The sequence below is a fragment of the Tasmannia lanceolata genome, unplaced genomic scaffold (genome assembly GCF_043159265.1).
Source record: "Tasmannia lanceolata isolate RefF3 unplaced genomic scaffold, GAP_Taslan_0.1 ptg000013l, whole genome shotgun sequence".
In the NCBI taxonomy this organism is placed as follows: domain Eukaryota; kingdom Viridiplantae; phylum Streptophyta; class Magnoliopsida; order Canellales; family Winteraceae; genus Tasmannia; species Tasmannia lanceolata.
This window is the reverse complement of record NW_027518690.1, coordinates 13558198-13579251: the sequence shown is the minus strand read 5'-3', so window position 1 is coordinate 13579251 and position 21054 is coordinate 13558198. Positions and strand designations below refer to the sequence as shown.

Here is a 21054-nt window from a genome sequence, read left to right as displayed (position 1 = left end):
GCTCCTTATTTTTTTACTATGATGGAAGGAAAATTTATCTTGATCTCCTCGTGAGGGTTATGTTTTTATGTCGAGTTGTGTTTTTCCCAAAGTTAACTTTGATGAATTCTCATCTGCATATGTGCACTTGTACAAACATGCACACATACACAAAGCAACACCCATGCAGTTTAGTGGACGGTTAAAGAAATAGCATGCCATTACCATTTGTACACTGAGAGTTCCTAGTGCTTAAGTGTTGAGTATGGTTTCACCAAAACTAATAGGTTTTCTAATTTGGGATTGACTGGTTCTGTATCATGACTTGAGAGGCATGGCACAAGCAAAATGGAATCTAACATACCCGTTGTCTGAGAAAGATTGAATATGGATTGAATCTGGTAAAATTTGCTCTCCAAATAATAAATTAATTGTTGTCAGTTTCTGATAAATTCGACATGTACAGTAGTTAGCAAATGATTTTATTCTCCTTCACAATCAGAAATTTCGTAAGGCACTCAACAGGGCCTTTGTTACAAATGTAATTACATTGAAACTGTCAAGCTGACACAATCTTTCTCTGCCATAAATTCCCAAACAACAATCTTTATGTCCCTAATCTATGAATTTTGTGACAAAGGAAGATAAAAAAGTTGAGTTTTCCATAGAACATCACATTTCTAATTGAAAAATGAAGGGGATGATGGGCTTGAAATTGTTGCGGAGACATGTGAAGCCGTATCCTCTCTAAGGCAAGACACATAATTGTACTGTGCAGCCCTTGTTTGTCCTTGTGCCTTCTTACCTTCCTTAATGAACGATATACCTTGTGAAGCAGAGTTGATGCTGTGTAAACCTAGTTGTTGGATCCCCATCGACAGCCTCCTGTTCAAAGGGGTAGCACTGCCAAAACCCCCATTTATGCTTCTGTTGGAAAGACGGCGATTGCTTGTTGTTGGCCTTGACCCAAACAGATTCTCTTGTTCAGCTACCACCTGACCTTGCACTCTCTTCTTTTCCTGTAGAAGCAAACGAAGGTAATTATGTTTACACTGTTAGAAATATGACTCGATGATATAATTATTATGTCTGTTCTTCAATTTACATCAAACTATACTCTTCTTTTGTCATTTTCAAACATTACATACTCGTTGCCTTTGCTTCTCCTCTTCCTTTTCATGTCTTGACAAATTGTACTCTTTCAACATTGCCAAGAGTGGTACCTACACACCAAGAATCAATCCCATTGTAAGAATAAATATGGTTTAGCAGAGAAGTCATCCATAATTGTAAGAAAGATGTAGGAAATATTTAAATGGTTCCCACATCAATAAAAATGGAACAGAAAACTTTGTGGTTCTCAACTTAGGATATTCACTCCATAGTGTGATGCAATTAGCTTCCAGGCTTTGTTTATTAATATATTACGAAATAAGATTTAGAATGCAGTTGCAACAGTATTCTCTCCATGTAATCCACAGACCCTTCCATGAGAAGAAACAAGAAAACACACTTACAGAACATTAACACTGATGGCCCCAGAAAACCAATGAATATTCCATGATAAAACGCTTCCCTGGAATAAGGCATCGTATAATTGCAACACATTAAAATTTATTGTACTGTCAGTGTTGTAGATCAGGTGTTCTTCTCTTTTGGCTTTCAGTCAAGATAAAAAACAAAAGAAAAAAACTCCAAGGAGAGCATGTATGGGCCTCTCTTGGTTTATTTATGAAAGACTATTTTTGATGGGTTCTTTCTTGTTAATTGTGGAATCCCCGTGGATTTCCTATATCACTATTGAATTGTTTAATACAATCTCAAGCATGCCAGCGATTGCAATCTAAATTAGATTGAAATATTAATGACTTGACACAAAATTATATGTTATGTTTCCAAAGCTAACCATGATAGTCTAGAGGTTTAGGATCATAGGGCGGCCCAGTGCACAAGGCTCCCATCATTGCGGGGTCTGGGGAGGGCTAGGTTTGGGATCATAATGACATGAAGATAAAATATAATAATTTGACGGTAAACTATAAAAAACACTACTGTTAGCAGATTTCCATGCCAGAAATATGTAGCTGAGCGTCCTTGTTCGTAGATCCTTCACTAAGACGGGAGCAAAAACAAAATAATAGTTATGTTGTAACAGAAGAGGGTCCTACTGTGGAATTAGAACTGTCCAACAACAAATCAATTGAAATAAATAGCATATAGATATTTCCATACCTGAAATATCTTGGGAAGCCTCCTCGTTTGTAGATCCATCACAAGGATGGGAGAAAAAACAAAGTAATAGTTATGTTTGCTTGCGAACTTTGGAACCAAAATGAGACGTGATAGAAGTGGCACCACTGTGAAATAGGAAGAGAGGACTCATGAATGGAGAGAGTCCGCTTTTTACAATTCTGAAATTCCATTCAAAGTTGAAATTATTTGGGTGTTATATGCGTATGAATCATGCAAGTTTTTCGAAAGATCACTAATAGAAATATAATAACTAGAAAAACTTGACTTGTCGCGTTGAGCTGATATTAGGAATGTAATTGATCTTTTGCATTATATGCTGCAATGTCCGGGGTTTCTCCCATTGACACCTTTACCATCTCCTTCAGTTGGTACTCATGAACAATCAAGATGTTTCATATTCCTCGTCTACGAGCAAATGAGCAATGTAGATGATTTGCCTGGGATAGCCTATGGTTACCAGTTGAAAAAGGAGAAGGAAGAGAGGATGAGGAGACAAAAGGTAGATATCAATGCATGCAGGTAAGCAAAATAATCTAAATGAAGAGGATTAGAGGCTAGTGAACAAGAAAGAGGGATATCACTAGTGAGGGAAAACTTGTCTTTTGGGTTTATTGGGCAAGGGTTTTGGAATTTTCTAGAACCCTTCTGTTTTCTTTATATATGTAGGCTTTAAGCTATTCGTTTAGACATCTTATGGATGAAATACAAAGAGCTCTCTTGCTTCTGAAGAAGTTTTCTTCTCTTATAGATCTTGATGTGAAGTCTTGATTTCTCATTGGTGTGAGGCCTTCTGTCTAGAAGTGTGATGCTTTGGGTTATCTTTCTTACTTCATCTTCTCAAGACATAATTCTATTATTATCTCTTCTCTTCTGACTGAATTTTTAGAGCTCCAATTCATGTGATTTTTCCCAGTTGGGTTGTTGATTTTATTCAAGTGTTCTACTAAGAGTGTCAAGGTGACTAATTAAGGGTTTTGGAATTCTATAGATCTCATGGCCAGATTAATTAATCTCTATCGTAGAGGGTTGTGAATTTCAATGTAATCTTTGATTTCAAATTTTAAAGTTACTAGGGATGCTAGGGTCTTACTATTATCATTAAGAGGATCAATCTGAAAGGATCTGATCTGAGATTTGAAGGATGGATTTATTCAACATCAAGCATCCGATTTCTACATTGAGTTGATCTTCAAACCCATTGGTCTGATCAAATCGATCTCAATTTGGATCAATATGATTTACATTTTGAGGCACATTGAGGGGTTAGATCTAAGTTATTTTTTAGAAAGAGTGAGATCCTTTTTATAAAAAAAATGAAGTGTGAGTTCCTAATTTAGCCTCACGTTTGAGCAATTTTACATAAGTTAATGATTGACTTGGGACTTTCTCTATGAATCCTACACCATCCCTAATTTGCAGTCTGACAACAAGAAGACGATTCTAGTCCTTCAATAGAAAATGGGCATTCTGCAATTTTCCAAGCTATTTCATCATTTGATATATGTGGATCAAACACGTGATATCTCTATCTGATGTGGGACTATACAGGTGGGATGTTCTTGTTCTGGCTCACAAGATGAATAAATCACGATTATCAAACCCATGCGCTCACCTATAAAAACATGATGTGTAGGAAATGGACATCCAAATTTGTTAAATGCTATGATTTGGCCGACACTTCGAATTTATTGCCGACTCACGTGTCCTGCCGTGTCCACACGTGTCGACACTTCTTTGGACACTTTTACTTGTATTGCTGGAAGTGTTAGACTTAATGTGGGTGTGTGGACATGTTTTTGTACCGTGTCAACTGTGACATTCTGTTTTTTTATTGAATATTGTGTTTACCTCATTTCGACAACTAGTATCCATGTCGAAACTGGACACACGAATCCAGATCCACAAATCATGATTACATATACTTTCTATTTTAGCCGTGTCCCCATTTCTAAAGTTTGGGGGTTTGCCGTGTCCGACACTCGGTGTGTCTGTGTCGACACTTGACACTCGTGTCGTGTCCACAAATCATAGGTTACATGCACTATATTTTTTGTAACCTTAACACATCATACATCAGGAGACTAACAAAGGGAACAACAGTATAATTTCCTCAGGAAGGCGATGCACTAAAACATTAGAATGCCTCACCTCATCATACAAGAACAGTTTCTTCCTTTCCTCTTCCCAATTCTGCGTCTTTGCCATCAGTGATGACACCAAAGCTGCATGCATATCACACATATTTATAGTCAGTTACCATTCATTAAAAAAAAACATATTTATAGTCAGTTACTTTTTATCATCATTCACAATTTGCAATCTATCTTTGAATTGCTTGCCTGGGATTTTGCTGACCCTTACTCTAGCACGTTCTGCACGTTTTAGATTCTTGTGAGCACCTCTGCTAACCAAGTACCGATTTTCATCCTGAAAAAAGCATAGAAGAACACAGAATCTAAATGACGTTAAATGTTAGGAAACGAAAGGATACAATTATGTGGATTAATCGATCATCAGAAAATGACCCTGCTGTATTCTTCCAACCAGCGCTCTTCATCACATGACACCATCCATTTTTCCACCTTCTCCATTATATCCTTCCTGCTAGAAGCTTCTTCTTTTGCTTTCAATATCTGTTCATCCATACTTGTGAGGAGATCAGCATGGTCAATCTCCCCTTCAACATGTGTATGTCAGTACACGGAATAATCTAATCTGTTAATATAGTATCGGACTATGACCTTAGAAACAGATAAATCAGAGAGCTCACCACAATTTATTAGATTCATTATATTATTCATCTCTGACTGTGAAGGTATCTCCATATGCATTTTCTTGCATATCTCCTCCAGTTCCATCTGTTTCTTAAGGAAAAGCTCCTTCATTTTGCTTGCTTTTAGTTGATCCAATCTCTCAACTTCAGCTTCAGCCTAGAAAGATTTCAAAATTCAAAACAAGCATCAATGAATTTTTGATACATGTAAGTATTCAAATCCGGTCATCGTTAATAAATTGATCATAAGCTCTCAACCTGGTGGATTATATCAAGGGTAAGGCTTCCGGGCTTTGATATGGCTTCTGCTGAGACCGATATAAAGTCAGTTACATGAGCAAATAATTTCTGGTCTTCGATGGATGTATCCATGAGACTCCACAAGTTTGTCAGGGTCTTCCCGAGTTTGTGAAGCTGCAAAAAAAATTGGAGACAATAATGCATAGTATAGATTAATTTATGGAATATGGAGAAGCATTAGCGGTTTAGGCATGTGATTGCCGCTAGGAATTTTGCTCTTTTTTAATTTTTAGCAACTATGTGGAATACCTGATGAAGAACTGAACTTATTCACCACCGATAACTTTCCTGCCACAGTGCAAATTCTCTATTCTGACATCCAGTGGTCTTGAATCTCTTCCACGTATCTCTCATGAATTAATTTCTTTTTATCGAATGAATTAAATTCTTTGATATGTTCTTTTTATTTTATACATGCCAACATAGCATATCACATGAAAAGATGCAGTATAAATGAACTTATTCTGCATGTGTTACAAAAATTTATCTCATACAGAAAGTTTGTTTCCTTTTGCAATATATTATATTTTGCGTGTGAATTGTGAAATTATTACTTCAAATCAGGCCATAAATGTTTTAGCTACCATTCTTTTTGAGGGAGGAGATACTCAACTCAACAAAGCCTTTGTCCCAAACTAGTTGCGGTCGGCTAAATGAATCCTTTAGAAAAATTTCATGAAAAATTTCGAGGGAGGATATAACATTAGTAAATAGATTTTCAGTTGTTTCTATATTTCTTATGCTGTGGAGATGGCATATAATAAGAACAGAGTTGTAGAGAATGCAGCAATAAACCATAAGCTTATACTGTGAACATGTGGGTGCATTGTGCCCTTGATCTTTATAATGATCAAACTATTCTCAATTGATTATGGAAGTTTCCTGTCTTGTTTCTCATGCAGCTTAAGATCACAACTATTGGTACGAAGCAATTTAACCCGGAAAAAATGCAGGTAATCACTACCTTCTCGAGCCGCCTTTGCTTCTCTTCCTTCAGGGACTTCACAGTACTGTCAAGTCTAGCCAAAATTGCGTCACTTATGTTCTTTGATTGCTTCCCACATGAACCTTCCAAACTAGGATGAACTTTCGTTATGATATCAGAAGAATCCATCCCCAAAGTTGCAGAAAGGTTATGCACAGCATTTATATACTCATCCACCTTCAGGAGCCTGTCACTCTTTCGAGAGTAAAAAAAAGAAAGAAAATTACACATTAATTTCTAACAAGCTCAAGACACATAATCCAAACTCAAGTTTTCTGCTCAATTACCTTCTCTTTGTGAAGCCGTTGAAGTTCAATTCGGTACTCGCCGAGCTTCTTCAGGGAGAGATCATTCTCATTCACGGCAACATCCATTGGAGAAATTTCATGCTCTAAATGGCCTTCTATTTCTGCAGAAGTCCTCTGAATTTGCATTTGAACCTCACGGAACTGGTTTACCCTCTCTTCTTTCCGTAGCTGCATTTCCCGGAGTGCTGGAGTGATTGAATCAAGCTGCTCCTTCAGTGTTCCTGACATTTTTTCCTGCTGTTTTAAAGAAAAATACTTAGAAAATAATCTGAAAAGGACTATAAATTGAGATCAACCATAACAATGTGGCCCCCACTGTATTTTAAGCTAGGGTGTAGAGAACTCTCTACATAGTTCTCTACACACTAGCTTAAAATACAGTGGGGGCCCACATTGTTTGGGTGATCCAAGCCATCCATTTTAAAGGCCCTCACATAGATAGGGTGTCTACAAAAAATCAGATCCATAGGATCATCCCAACCCTACGATTTGTGGAGGTAAAATGGATGTCTTTAAACCTTCACAAATTAATTCATTTTTTGCCTCCAAAGTTCGAATGGTTAGGATGATCCTATGGATCTGATTTTTTGTGGACACCCTATCTATGAGAGGGCCTTAAAAATGAATGGTTTGGATCACCCAAATAATGTGGCCCCCACTGTATTTTAAGCTAGTGTGTAGATAACTTATCTACACATGTGTAGGAACCGTTCTCTCTATACATTTGTATATATAAAGAGAGAGATGATATCAGCACAACCATGTTTTGATATTTTCACTAATCTTATCTTTTAGCACTTATAGAGCTGTCAAAGGTTATTTCAGTTCACAAAAAACTCTCAAAAGCCAATTAAAAAAGAAAATATAAGATGTATTTGTGCAATTATTAAAACATGGTTGTGCTAATATCAATTTCCTAGAAGTGCCAATGATTTGGTGGATCGCCTAGCTAAATTAGGTGCTTCTAGTAACTCTTTCTTTGGGGGCGTACTCACTCCCCTCTGAAGTGCACTTGTAATCCTCATTTTTATTAATGAAATTTAATAGAGGAATCTATTCCATTATATGTATGTATGTATGTATATATGTATGTATGCATGTATTAGCTTACCCGGCATGGGAAAGATCGTTCTCCGAGTGACACAAGGAGATGGGTGAATTCAGCTTCTGAATCGGCTAGCGTCTGATGCAAGCGAGCTCTAGAGATGTTTGCACTATCAACTTTTCTCCTATAAACATCCAGACATTCCTGTTCCAGGTCAAGGAGAATCTTCTCTCTTTCAATCTGATCTTGCCCCACTTCATCCCAAATCAGCTGTTTCAAGAAAAACAATCAATCAAGTTTTTAACACCCAACATTCATCCAAGACTATAAAATCAAAATTCTAACAAGAATTACAGAAAGAAAAACAGAACTCACCTTTAGTTCTTGAAGCAGGTAACCACAGGAAGACTCGAGCAATGCCAAGGTGCGCATTTTTAGCGGCATCTCGAAAGACCCCATTGGGTGAATATGCAATGATCTTGTGGAAATGGTGATGATTCAGTCGCAGAGTTTCTAATTTCTAAGAGCTGAGAGTATCAGTCTCTTAGAGAGGACCATTTACCTTCAATGAAAATATTAAAGGATGGTGAGAGGAAGTGACAGATTAGCACAAGGTATGGATGGATAGTGGGAGCTAAAGGATGTGGGTTTTGCTTAAAACATAAGACTGACAATGGGTAGGTGATGCTTCCTGCTGAACCAATCTAAAGCTTTGGTAACAAGGATCAGCCCTTCTTTCCTTTAGTCTCCTTCTCCCTCCTGTTACTTTTTAATTTGAATAAAAATGAGAAAATTATTCTCTTTTGGATGATTGGCTGCATAATTTATTAGTGGAAATTTTATCTCTACTCCCTTTTTTGTTATTGGGACTCCTAACTTTTCAAACACTTATTTGGTTGGCAGATAATTGCTTTTTGGAATTGTAAGCTAACAAAAGCTAATTAAAAAGGTGCAAGAGAGAAGTGTCGTTATCATCATTTCTCTATAATGTTGTAAATGAACATGGAAAAAGGATCTTGACTCTAAAGTAAAGAAAAGAGAAGCTTAGATCTTAATACATTTTAATTACTAAAAAGCCTTGTATAAGTGTACACAAGCGCGTGTGTAAGTGATTCTTATTGTTACAGAATGTGACCCATCTGTGGATGGGCCCATGCTTCTCTACTTTAGACGGGTTGGATGGCTTGATAAGTTCGGTTTTTTGGCTTATGGACATACATAGTAGACCCACATTTTGAACGGTCTTGATCACTATATACATTCGCCATGTGTTTGGTTTAGATCAATTTAATGGATCTTGTCTTTCTAGGATTGCTTTTGGGCGAACCTTCAAGCGAAATTCTCTATATTTTTTTGGATTAATATTCATGATCTAATTAGTTTATAGGTTAATAGTGTTATTTAGTGGTAGTTGCGGGCCCGGGACACCATATACCATCCTTACTATCTATACATAATCAAAATCAGTTCATCTGATATCTACTAGTTAATACAACAATGTATTATATACATGAGTTTTGGGGATTCTTCTACGACAGATTTGCATGCTTTTTTAAAAAGAAAATATTTGCCTACAAAAGTACAAGTGAGGGTCACTTGCTCACTGATCGGAACCATAGTTAGCAAAATGTGATGCACCAAAAAAACGGCACCGGAAAAATTGAGTTTAATACAGTATTGGCTCCAGAAACCATAGTAAAAAACAGTCAAATAAATAAAAACATGAAAAACACATTTAATACGTGTAAAATTGTCACTTACAAAATATAATAAGGGCCCATTTGGATACCTCCCATTTTCTATTTGGATTTGGAATTGAGTTTTCAATATAAATTGAATAGATCCAGCAGCTCATGTAGAGGGAGACAGAGAGGGAAGGGGGTACTTTGTAGTGGAGGGGAGAGGTTGAGGAGCAACGAGGGTGAAGGAAACTGCCAGATCTATCGATTTCTAATTTCTAATTTCCACAGCAAATTTAGAAATCTGATTTTTTTTCACTGTCAGGTGCTGAATTAGAAATCCAAGAATTTGATCCCATCCAAATTAAAACGCAAAAAGGCTGCAAATGTGAGAAATCCAAATCAAAATCTTCATGGCATCCAAACGGGCCCTAAGGGTAAATTGGAAAGCTGATAAAAAAACAAATTTAATATGTTTAAAATGTTTTCTTAAAAACTAGAGTTATTTTTTTGTAAATTTTTTTAAAAAGAAGTATTAAAAACTATGACCCTAACCATTTATTTCACTGTCCTTTCTATCGATGGGCCCGAATTGAATGATTCTATCCATCCAATTTGTGGCCACTAAATTGATGATGAGAAAATTTTAAAAGCAGCAACTCTGTATCCATCAAGAAAACATCTACAAATTAAAAGCTTAGGATCATCCAATGGCAGTGGATTTTGTTCCATTGATAGCGAGGATTAGCGCTGATGCGTGCTTTTAACTTGTGCAAATACCGCATGTGATCGACCGCGCATCAGCGCATGGGCATTCTTGGTATTTTTTTTAAAAATTTAAAATTGCTATATATAGGATGATATTGTTTTTATTTTTTTTGGGTGCAAATATATAGGAGTAGATATTACATTATATATTAATCTCAGTAAAACTAGAGATAATCACTGTCTTAATCTTGAACCTAACACACCACCTTATTCACCTTTAGAATACCATTTCTTAGAAGTGAGCTATCTTTTTCATGTGGTCTCTTTGGGGATGAGTTTAGCTGGACTGAAAACATGCTAAAGAAGAAGAAGAAAAGGATGAAAAGGAACCTAATGGGAGATACTTAGAGTGTCAAAGACCAAAACATTAGGAAAGGAAAGATATAACTAGTGCTGTCATAAGGGGTTGGAAATGTAGAAAAGTGAAAGTGATGGAAATATTGGTGTGTGGCATATGCACCGAAAGTTCGGTGTATGTGCTAGTTATGGATGGTTGATTGAAATGATGAGTAGGACTCACCACCTACTAGGGAGGTCTAATTGTGGGTGGTGGAATGTACACCAATTTTCAGTATACTATATGTGAAGAATGTCCAGTGGGGTGTGGCTTGGCCGTGTTTGGATTGTAGGAATTTTCTGGAAAAGTTTGGAAAGAAAAAACACTTCTAAAAGTTCCTACATTTTTTTCACATGAAAAAAAATCACTTGAACCAACCCTATAACTTATATTTTTACTTGGAGGGACCTTGAATTTGAGATAGTGTCCCTTAAATTGACTATAATCATATCATTTTCCATCTAAATTGTGGCAAGAAAAAGTTTTCCCAAGAAAATGTTTTTCTTGCAATCCAAACAGGGCCTCAGTTACAAAATTCTCTGAATAATTAGAAAAATCTTGAAAAAATCTTGAAATTGTGCTACCCATTTTATACTTGGCCGGGCTATGGAAAAAGATCAGAAACTACAGGTGCCGCAGAGAGTAGTAACATATGTTTTTATCTTGTTCCCATTAAACAACCACTCTTTATTTATAATATGAGATTAGGGTTAGGTCTCCCATGCACTACCTCCTTTTAATCTATGGACCTCTAATTAGAGATTAACTTTAAGTAGCCTTAAACCCATTTAGAAAACTCTAAACCACATTAATTAAGAGAGGCAAACGTGGTCCACCTTAGGAAACGTTTCTAACAACTTTGCCCTGTAGAAGCATCATTTCCTTGCATTATGAACATCACACCACAAGAAATCTGCAGTAGAAAGACACCATCATACTGTTAACAGACGGTTGTTGAAACCATGTAGAAAGATAACATATGAAAGTTTGCCAGATCTATCTTTCTTCTACGTGTTACAAAAGCCAAGTAGTCCTCGGACCACCATGTAGGTTTGAATGCTTCAAACTCACTAAAAACTTAAAACCTTGAAATGTATTTCCTGAAATAGGTTTTATTCGTGTGACATGTTTTAAAAAGTGTTTTACAAGGGACTTGCTAGGCAATTTTGAAGAAAGAAATTTGCTCACTTTTAAATGAGAGAAGAGCCAGCTGGTAGCAGGGTTTGTCGTATTCATTTAATTCATCCGAGGTGGTCCGAGGTGGCCGTTCTTTAAAATATATTTTAGAAGGGGTCATCCTCAGTTCCTCACAATGTACGTCTCCTCCGAAAAGTCATATATGGTCTCAAGCAGGCTCCTCGTACCAGCTATGTACTTCTTGAGCATGGCTTTCGATTTTGTCCTTCCGCCACTTCTTTATTTGTGCGGTTCACCTCCTCTTGATGCCACTTACTACACTTATTACTCTTATATGTAGATGTTATCATCCTCACTGGCAGTGATAAAGCCGGTATCTGCTCATCTATCATATATATTTCTTAACACTTAAATATGAAGGATGTTTCCTCAGAAAAGGAAGACGATCAAACAAACACAAGAGGTCTCAAAGAATCTCAAAAAAGAGAAGTATCATGGGCGGATGAATGTAATCTAGTCCATCTGATCCTAGTCGAGCAAGATGATAGTTGGGATGAAGAGAATCTAGAACTTGAGGAATCAAATGATTCATGACAGGAAGTTCACAAGAAAAATTGGCCAAGACGCACACAAAAGAGCCCAACATACCCCTGCCAATTTAGCTGATTATGTAATTCACAAGTATTGAGCATTTAGATCTCGTAGGCTTAGTGTTTGTCGCTCATATGTGCCGAGCCTTGGCTCTCCCTCTCTCGCATGTTCCGAGTTAGGGATGGTTTTGTGCCTATTATTGTATCATCTTTTTCTTTATCAGGACAAACCGGTAGGAGTCTCTGCCGAACCCCTAGCTTACCAATCTAAACAATGAAGGATCTGGGTGTAAAGTTTCAGATTTAACTAGTCTGTGATATCTTTCATTAATCGGTAAAGGGTGCTTAAATAAGCACTTACAGATAAAGAGATAAACATGAAAGCGATAAAGATAAGAAGATCATCCTAACTTCCCTAATCTACCACATCCTAATCTAAACCAAACTTCCACCAAGATCATAAACAGTCAGATTGACAAATCTCAACATGCCCCCTGAAATGTATATTGATTGAAAATCTATATACGTTTGCATATAATGAAAATTCCCAAATTGATTATAATAAAAATCCCCAAACAATTACAATAAAAACACCCCTAACATATTCAAGCGGAATATTGCCGAATCTTCTAGTGTAATGCACACCAAGTTGATGAAGAAGGTCCATTAACGCTGATTGATGCTTCTTGCCACATGTACGTCATTGCCGGTTGCCGAAAGGAAGCCACAATGGGCTAAATGAGACTCAAGGCCTCGATGGGGGTCTACATAAAATGGGTCACCATGGACTAATGCCAAAATTGGCGAGAATGAGCCCAATGGGCAAGAAAGCTCTCTCATGCACGCACTCCAAGGGTCCAAGGCATACACCTCAATGGATTGAAGAACCTCAACCGAGTAGAGTAGCTACTATTTCAGACACGCAGCCCAAGGGTCTGAGGCATATACCTCAATTGACTGAAGCACCTCAACTGAAATAGTTTGGAGAAACGAAACTGAGGAAAATAGGTAGGAGAGCGACAACAAGCGGCTTAGGGAAAACAACTATTGGCAAACATCAAATGAAATATGAAACCTTTTAAAAGAAATGGCCAGTGTCTACACAAAGAAGGGTTCAAATATCAATAGTTGGGAATGACATCTCTCTCATAAGATGATAGAAGGGTGTCAATATCAATTTTATGATGAAGATGAAGAGGGTGTGCATACCAAAAGCAGAGGGCTGTTTCATAAAGAGTACTTCAATGGGCCGCTGTTCTAAAGACTTGAAAGGTGCAAGGATGATAATGGGGATGTTAAATAAAGCCAATGGGCTGTTTTAATTTCCGCCATCAATTAATTAGTGCGACCTCCGTAGGCATCCTTGGCTTGGCTTTGGGAAGATCGGTAATAAATAAGCCAGGCTTTGGAAAGATAAAAAAAGGATCAAACACCAATGGGGGACAAAAATTAGGTGGAATTATCAACGACCAATGCTTTTCAGAAATGATCAAAGAGGGACAAAAGAGGTCTTGTCATTAAAAGTTGGACGAAGATGCCCTTTTCTTAAGCAACACATTTTGCTTTTCCACTTTTCCCTCTTCTCTCTTCTTTCCCTTTTTTTTTTTACATTTTCATTTTCAACTTTGTATTTTTACCTTACCAGTCATCTTCTTCATCATTTAGCCACCATTGGAGGCGGAAAAACTCAAAAATTTGAAACGTGAGTTCATTCCCATCTCTCTCTCTCAATATCTAGGTTTGTTTTTCATTTGTTTTAGGGTTTTGCATTTCTCATTCTCCCTTTCAATGGAGGATGAGGAAGATGAATCGTACGGTAGAAAGAAAAAAACGTAAAAATGAACGAGTAAAAAAAACAGGAAGTAAAAACGTGTTCATGAGGGACTTGATAAGCCCATTCGGAATTTGGTAACCCCATTTTGATACTGGATAACCCCAACCCCAGAGACTTGAAAACCTCCTTCCAAAACTCCAGTACCCTTGGGCAATTTTAAGGCACTTGATAAGCCCATTCATAAATTGGTAACCCCTTTTTGATACTAGATAATCCCAATCCCAAATACTTGAAAACCCCCTTCCAAAACTCTAGTACCCTCGGCCAATTTTCAGGGACTTGATAAGCCCATTCGGAAATTGGTAACCCCATTTCGATACTTGATAACCCCAATCCCAGAGACTTGAAAACCCCCTTCCAAAACTCCAGTACCCTCCGCCAATTTTCAAGAACTTGATAAGCCCATTCAGAAATTGGTAACCCCATTTTTGATACTAGATAACCCCAATCCCAGAGACTTAAAAACCCCCTTCCAAAACTCTAGTACCCTTGGCCAATTTTCAGGGACTTGATCACCCCATTCGGAAATTGGTAACCCCATTTTTTATACTAGATAACCCCAATCCTAGAGACTTGAAAACCCTCGGCCAATTTTCAAGCACTTGATAAGCCCATTCAAAAATCGGTAACCCTACTTTTGAGAGTTACTAACCCCTTCTGCTACAAAATCCCCTGCCTATAGCAACTCTTCTAATGGCATTACAATTCTGTTCATGATAGAAATAACAAAAGAAATGGATGTTATTTTCATTATATGTGTTTCATGTATTACATCCCAATTTGTGTATTACAAAAAAAGAAGATTTAAGTAAATAAAAAAATGTGTAGTCATCCATTCATGTATTACATCAACTTTTTCTTATACAACCATTTGTCTTCCAAAATATTGAGTGAAGCCATCCATACAACTCACCCTAAAATACAAATCGCTTAAACCCTAAACAAGATAAATCAGAAACAGAAGAATGAAAAATAGTGCAAAACCCTAAAAAAAAAAAAACCTAAATACAAAGAGATAGATGGTAAAAATTCAACATTCAAGTTTTCAAGATTTGCCAGCAACAATGGTGGCTGAACAAGGAGGAAGATGACTAATAGGGTAAAAAATCAAAAAGGTGATAATGGAAAAGTAAAAGAAGAGGGAAGAAGGAAAAAACAAGGTCAAAACGTGTTGTAAATGCCAAAGGGCATTTTCGTCCAGCTTTTACTGACAAGACTTCTTTTGTCCCTCGTTGATAATTTTTGAAAAGCATGGGTCCTGTTGGTAATTTTGCCTAATGTTTGTCCCCCATTAGTAATTGTTCCTAAAAAAAAATAGTAGATGCCATTTTCACCCTTTTGACTTGACTTGGCTAGGAAGAGCGCTCATTACTTCTCCACAAACTTGGAAGTCAAGCGACAGGGATAAATTAAAAACAATCTTGACAATGAAATAATGAACTTTTTTCCCTGTACTCACAAGGCAAAGATAGAGAGGAGAAAAGGAGACGAAGACACCATGTGAGGTGCTTCAAAAGATCTCCATGTGAGGAGAAAAAGCACACTCATTATTGAAGACGCCTCTCATGGCGGCCTTCTCCTTCGCAGACGAACACAGACACATGCAAGACAGGTCTCCACATGTGCCACGTGTAGGCCAGCCCAAGAAAAAGGGGGGGCCACATGTGAGGGGGAGTGAAGTATAAAAGATTAAAAGCGCCTTTCTCCAAACTATTAATCTGTGTTAATTACAATTATCAATAACTAGTGCTTAAATAAGCACTTGGAGATAAACAATGAGAGATAAAGATAAGAAGATCATCCTAATCTAAACCAACTTCCCTAATCTACCATATCCTAATCTAAACCAAACTTCCACCAAGATCATAAACGGTCAGATTGACAAATCTCAACACGCCCCCTCAAATGTATATTGATTGAAAATCTATACACGTTTGCCTAAAATAAAAAGTCCCCAAACAATTACAATAAAAACACCCCCAACACACTCAAGCGGAATATTGCCAAACTTCCAGTGTAATACACCCCAAGTTGATGAAGAAGGTTCATTAATGCTGATTGATGCTTCTTGCCACATGTACGTCACTGCTGGTTGCCGAAAGGAATCCACAATGGGCTAAATGAGACTCAAGGCCTTGATGGAACGAGTCTACATAAAATGGTTCACCATGGACCAATGCCAAAATTGGCGAGAATGAGCCCAATGGGCAAGAAAACTCTCTCAGGCACGCACTCCAAGGGTCCAAGGCATTTACCTCAAGGGACTAAAGCACCTCAACTGAGTAGAGTAGTTATTTCAGGCACGCACCTCAAACAGATGTACCTCAACTGAAATAGAAAATGAGAGAAAAAGTGGAAAAAAGAACGGCAACTAGCGGCTTAAGGACAAGACAAAATTATTGGCAAACATTAAGGATCATATAAAACTTTTAGAAAGGAATTAGTGTGTACAAAGAATGGGTGTAATTATCAAATAAGGGGTACATATTGGGTAGGGCATACGAGGCAATAACAAACTAGGATACGGAGAGGGGTGTCATTACCAATAACCCTTCATTAATCTCCCATTCTAATTGCCATGTGAAGAGGTCTGACATGCCTTGCGATTTTGTGAAGAGAGCAAGTAGATTTGGAGAACAACATAAACCCCATTTCGCCCCTTTGTTTTTGTTTCAACGAAATGGCCGTGAAAAGAAAAGCAAGAAGGTGTTACTGTGAGCGGCTCCGGTGGTTGATAGAGGGATTACAAAGAAAGGAGAAGCTGAGCGAACAATGCAGGAGATCTAGGCTTTTGATAGGAGATCTACTATGCGTTGAAGAGAGACAAATGAAGAAAGGTAGTTCAGTACTCCGGTGAGCGGCTAGCAGCGGGATGGTGGCAGCCGTCCGCCGGAGAACAAGATTGGCAATGTTGTAATTAGTGCAAGGCCCAGATCAGCTGCTTTGATACCATGTAAACTATTAATATGTGTTAATTACAATTATCAATAACTAGTGCTCAAATAAGCACTTGGAGATAAACATGAGAGATAAAGATAAGAAGATCATCCTAATCTAAACCAACTTCCCTAATCGACCATATCCTAATCTAAACCAAACTTCCACCAAGATCATAAACGGTCAGATTGACAAATCTCAACACTGGGTGCCCTCCGCTTCTTCCTTGGCATGGATGTTGTTTGAACACCTGCTTCGATTATCCTCACACAAACGAAGTATACTCATGAGCTTCTTGATCATGCCTCTATGCTTAGGGCAATACCACTGGATTGCTCGTGCTCCTCTCACTCCATTATGTCTCATGCCATGGCACCAGTCTCCCTGATCCTACGTTATATTGCAGTCTATGCTTAGGGCTCTTCAGTATCTCACTATGATATGCTCCGATAAGCAATCAACCAGATCTTTCATTTCATGCACTCTTCCACCATTGTTCGCTGCGAGGCCGTCAATCAAATCCTTCACTATCTCAAGGGGTCTCTTAGCATTGCCCTGACTCTTCACCCTATTACCACTCTTCGCATTGCTTATTTGGATGCCAGCTGAGTTGAATCTCCTGATGAACATCAATCTACTACTGGCCGTTGCATCTATTTTGGTCTTAATCATGGTTTTAAATTTCGGTTTCAGCTAAAATTTTGGACTTATCCGAAACTGAAATTTTAGTCGAAATCCCGAAATTTTGGGCAAAATTTGGTTCACGCGCACAAAACTCCGGAAATTTGGGATGAAATTTCGATCAAAATTCTTTAACGTAATAAAATATTAATATTTTCTTATCAATTTCGACGAAATGATTTCGGTCAAAATTTAAAACCATGGTCTTAATCATCACTTGTTGCTCTCAGAAACAACTAGAAGGGGTGTTAACGGATCCACTTCGGATTGAATCCACCTGTGTCTCAGTCACGATCCATTCAAATCCCTTATCGATTGGATCGGATTTGAAGTGTTCTTCGGATCCTACTTACATGTCTCAGTCACGATCCATTTCAAATTGGAATGTCCATCTGAATGTCTTAGTAGGTCCTACTTACATTGCATATTGTAACATTTCTTAGAAGAAGGCTAGGGTGAGGGTAAGTGCGAGTCGCAATGGGGTCCATGGTTATAGAAGTAAGACAAGAGGGTGACTCGTGAAGAGAGATGAATGACAAAATATTAAAAATAGGATTAGTACGAAAAAATGCAGGATACCCTTAAATGATACTTAAAGTTATAAAAAGTGGAAGGGAAGTTTTGTAAAATAGCATAATAAATTCGGATTTCGGACTCTCCTGTGGGCTTTTGGTAGTTGTCTAGATCCGATTCAAAACAATTCCGGGGATCCTATGGTAAGGATCCTAAATGTGTCCATGGATGTAAAGACCCGACCCCACATGGCCCTAGAAAGTTAATAACCTTAATTAAATCTAGACCGTAGATCCCCGACCAAAAATCACAACAGTGTATTTTCGTTTTTTTAGTATAACCAGTTTTTGGGGCATCAAATCTTGTCCGTTCGACATGATTTTGGTCCCGGTAGATGGGTATTTCGAATACCTATCCAACGGACCCAAGATTTAGCGATTCAGATGTGATTTGAGCAAGTTATGATATTTTTTCTGTTAGAGTTAGGCATAGTTACGAGTTTTGTTTTATTAGGCAACTTTTGGGTTTTTATTTTTATTTAAAACTTTAGTTTAATTGTTAAATTTGATAAGTACACATTTAAGGAGTTTTAATAAAGATTGACTCTTGCTAATTGTGGGAGACTTAGATTAGGAAACTAACTTTTAACATTCAATCTAATTGGGAAACCCACTTTAAGCACAAAACTCATTAGCTATTAAAAATCCAAAACATGAGCTTTTGCAACCCTACTTGTGCACACCAAGAGGGAGAGAGAAGAAGAAAAAAAAAAGAAAAAAAAAAGGAAAAGAGAAGAAAAGGAAAAGAAAATGAGAAGAAGAATTGGTGTTTTTCGTTGTTTTGGGTTTTCGTCTTCGAGTTCTTTTCCGATTGGTACATAGGGCTTCATGTCTCATTCTACACTCAAACTATAAGGCAAGTGATGACTGACTCTTGTAATAATGGTTACATTAATATTTTTGTTATTGTAGTTTTGTTTCATATGACTATTCTCATATCCTAGAACATGTATCCTTAAACTGTTAATAAAATCTATGGTTAGAAATGTCTACTTAGGATTTTTATTTTTAGGCCATATGCTATATACACGGGAACCTTTGTTGCCTCATACTAAGGTATGAGATGTCTGTATATGTATATGGTTTTAGATAGCCACAAACTACGGTTTGTGATGATGTTCACCGAGTATATACATATGATACATTAGATGAGACTTTCATATTTTTATAAAAGATGATTCATTAATAGTATCTTTATCCTTGTGTCTCTTTTACTTGTTATGTGCCGCTTCCTATGAGACCTGGCTAGTCTCTAGAGCGCTCATGAAACCAAGATATAGACACAAGGCCAGTACATGTGTCGGTTTTAGAAATTGCCCAAAGAGGTAAAATCTTGTGTGTGAGACTTATCCGGTTAACCAAATAGAATAGCTAGTTCAAAGATACGTCTACTATGCAATTCTGGTTAACTTTGATATGTCCTCACTAAGTGAAGGTTCAAATCGAGAGATACCTTCATCTATGCATAAGATTTCCAAGCATGATGAGAAAATTTTCTTTGATTTTGAAAATGGTGGGGGATTGTTAGTGATTTTGCATTTTCAAAATCATGTATATTACATGTTTTAGTGTTTTGGAAAATATTTTATCAAAAGCGTTTGGGAAAAAGAAATGTTTTCTTGGAAATATTTGCTTTTACAAAAGGATGTAGAAGTGTAGTTGAAAAGATAGTCCCGTACCGGATGAGAGAAAAGAAAGAGAATGGCTTATAAAGCACTACATTTTCTAACTCTTGTTGATTGCACATTGGGTTGAACCCATGGTTGGACCCGCGGGACGGTGCAACGCACCGTTCGCACATGCGCACGCGCACGCGCGCGCGCGGCGTGGGCAATGGGCTATAAGGCGCATAGTGGCGCTTTATTGGCGCTTTTTAGGCGCACTTTGCACTTCGCACGTACGCAAGGTCGCGAGAAGCGGCACCACTTCTGTTTGTGATTCTAAAGGATGATCTACAGAAGTTGTCGGTTCAATTTCTTTAGGAATTGAAGTGAACCTATTTTCATAGAAAAAGGCATCTCTAGATTCAATTATGGTATTGACATCTATGAAATCATTAGGTTCTATAACTAAGAACCTATAGGCCTTACTGTGACTAGCATATCCCAAAAAGATACACTCAATACCCTTTTCACCTAATTTTCTTAACTTAGGTTTAGGGACTTTAACTATAGATCTACAACCCAAACTTTAAGGTAACTTAAGTTTGGTTTCCTTTTCTTCCACAATTCATAAGGGGTTATATTAGATTTCTTACTTGGTACCCTATTCAAAATGTGACAAGCTGTAAGTAAGGCTTCACCCCAAAAACTTTTATTTAAACCAGAATTAACAAGCATAGCATTAATCATTTCAGTAAGTGTCCTATTCTTCCTTTCTGCTACACCATTTTGTTGTGGTGTATAAGGGGCAGAAGTTTCATGGACTATGCCTACTGATTCACAGAAATGAGGAAAGTGATATTCACCACCTCTATCTGATCTGAGACATTTAATGCTTGTTATACATTGGTTTTAAATAAAAGTTTTTGGGGTGAAGCCTTACTTACAGCTTGTCACATTTTGAATAGGGTACCAAGTAAGAAATCTAATATAACCCCTTATGAATTGTGGAAGAAAAGGAAACCAAACTTAAGTTACCTTAAAGTTTGGGGTTGTAGATCTATAGTTAAAGTCCATAAACCTAAGTTAAGAAAATTAGGTGAAAAGGGTATTGAGTGTATCTTTTTGGGATATGCTAGTCACAGTAAGGCCTATAGGTTCTTAGTTATAGAACCTAATGATTTCATAGATGTCAATACCATAATTGAATCTAGAGATGCATTTTTCTATGAAAATAGGTTCAATTCAATTCCTAAAGAAATTGAACCTACAACT

General features: G+C 37.4%; 1 protein-coding gene across 2 annotated transcripts; it reads right to left on the bottom strand.

The window, feature by feature from the left end:
* Positions 1-448: 448 nt before the first annotated feature.
* Positions 449-8464, bottom strand: MAP65-8 (microtubule-associated protein 65-8). 2 transcript variants are annotated; one of them, XM_077394218.1, is made up of 11 exons: positions 8019-8464; positions 7710-7913; positions 6578-6835; positions 6270-6485; positions 5264-5419; positions 5003-5162; positions 4758-4909; positions 4572-4659; positions 4381-4454; positions 1128-1202; positions 449-998 (listed from the first exon to the last, which is right to left on the bottom strand). In XM_077394218.1, exons 1-11 carry the CDS (start codon positions 8100-8102, stop codon positions 660-662), a joined length of 1806 nt encoding a protein of 601 aa, XP_077250333.1. In that variant the 5' UTR covers positions 8103-8464; the 3' UTR covers positions 449-659. The 2 variants fall into 2 exon arrangements, with proteins under 2 accessions (XP_077250333.1, XP_077250334.1); XM_077394219.1 differs by having other exon boundaries at positions 6578-6832; positions 8019-8462.
* Between the last annotated feature and the right edge of the window lie 12590 nt (positions 8465-21054).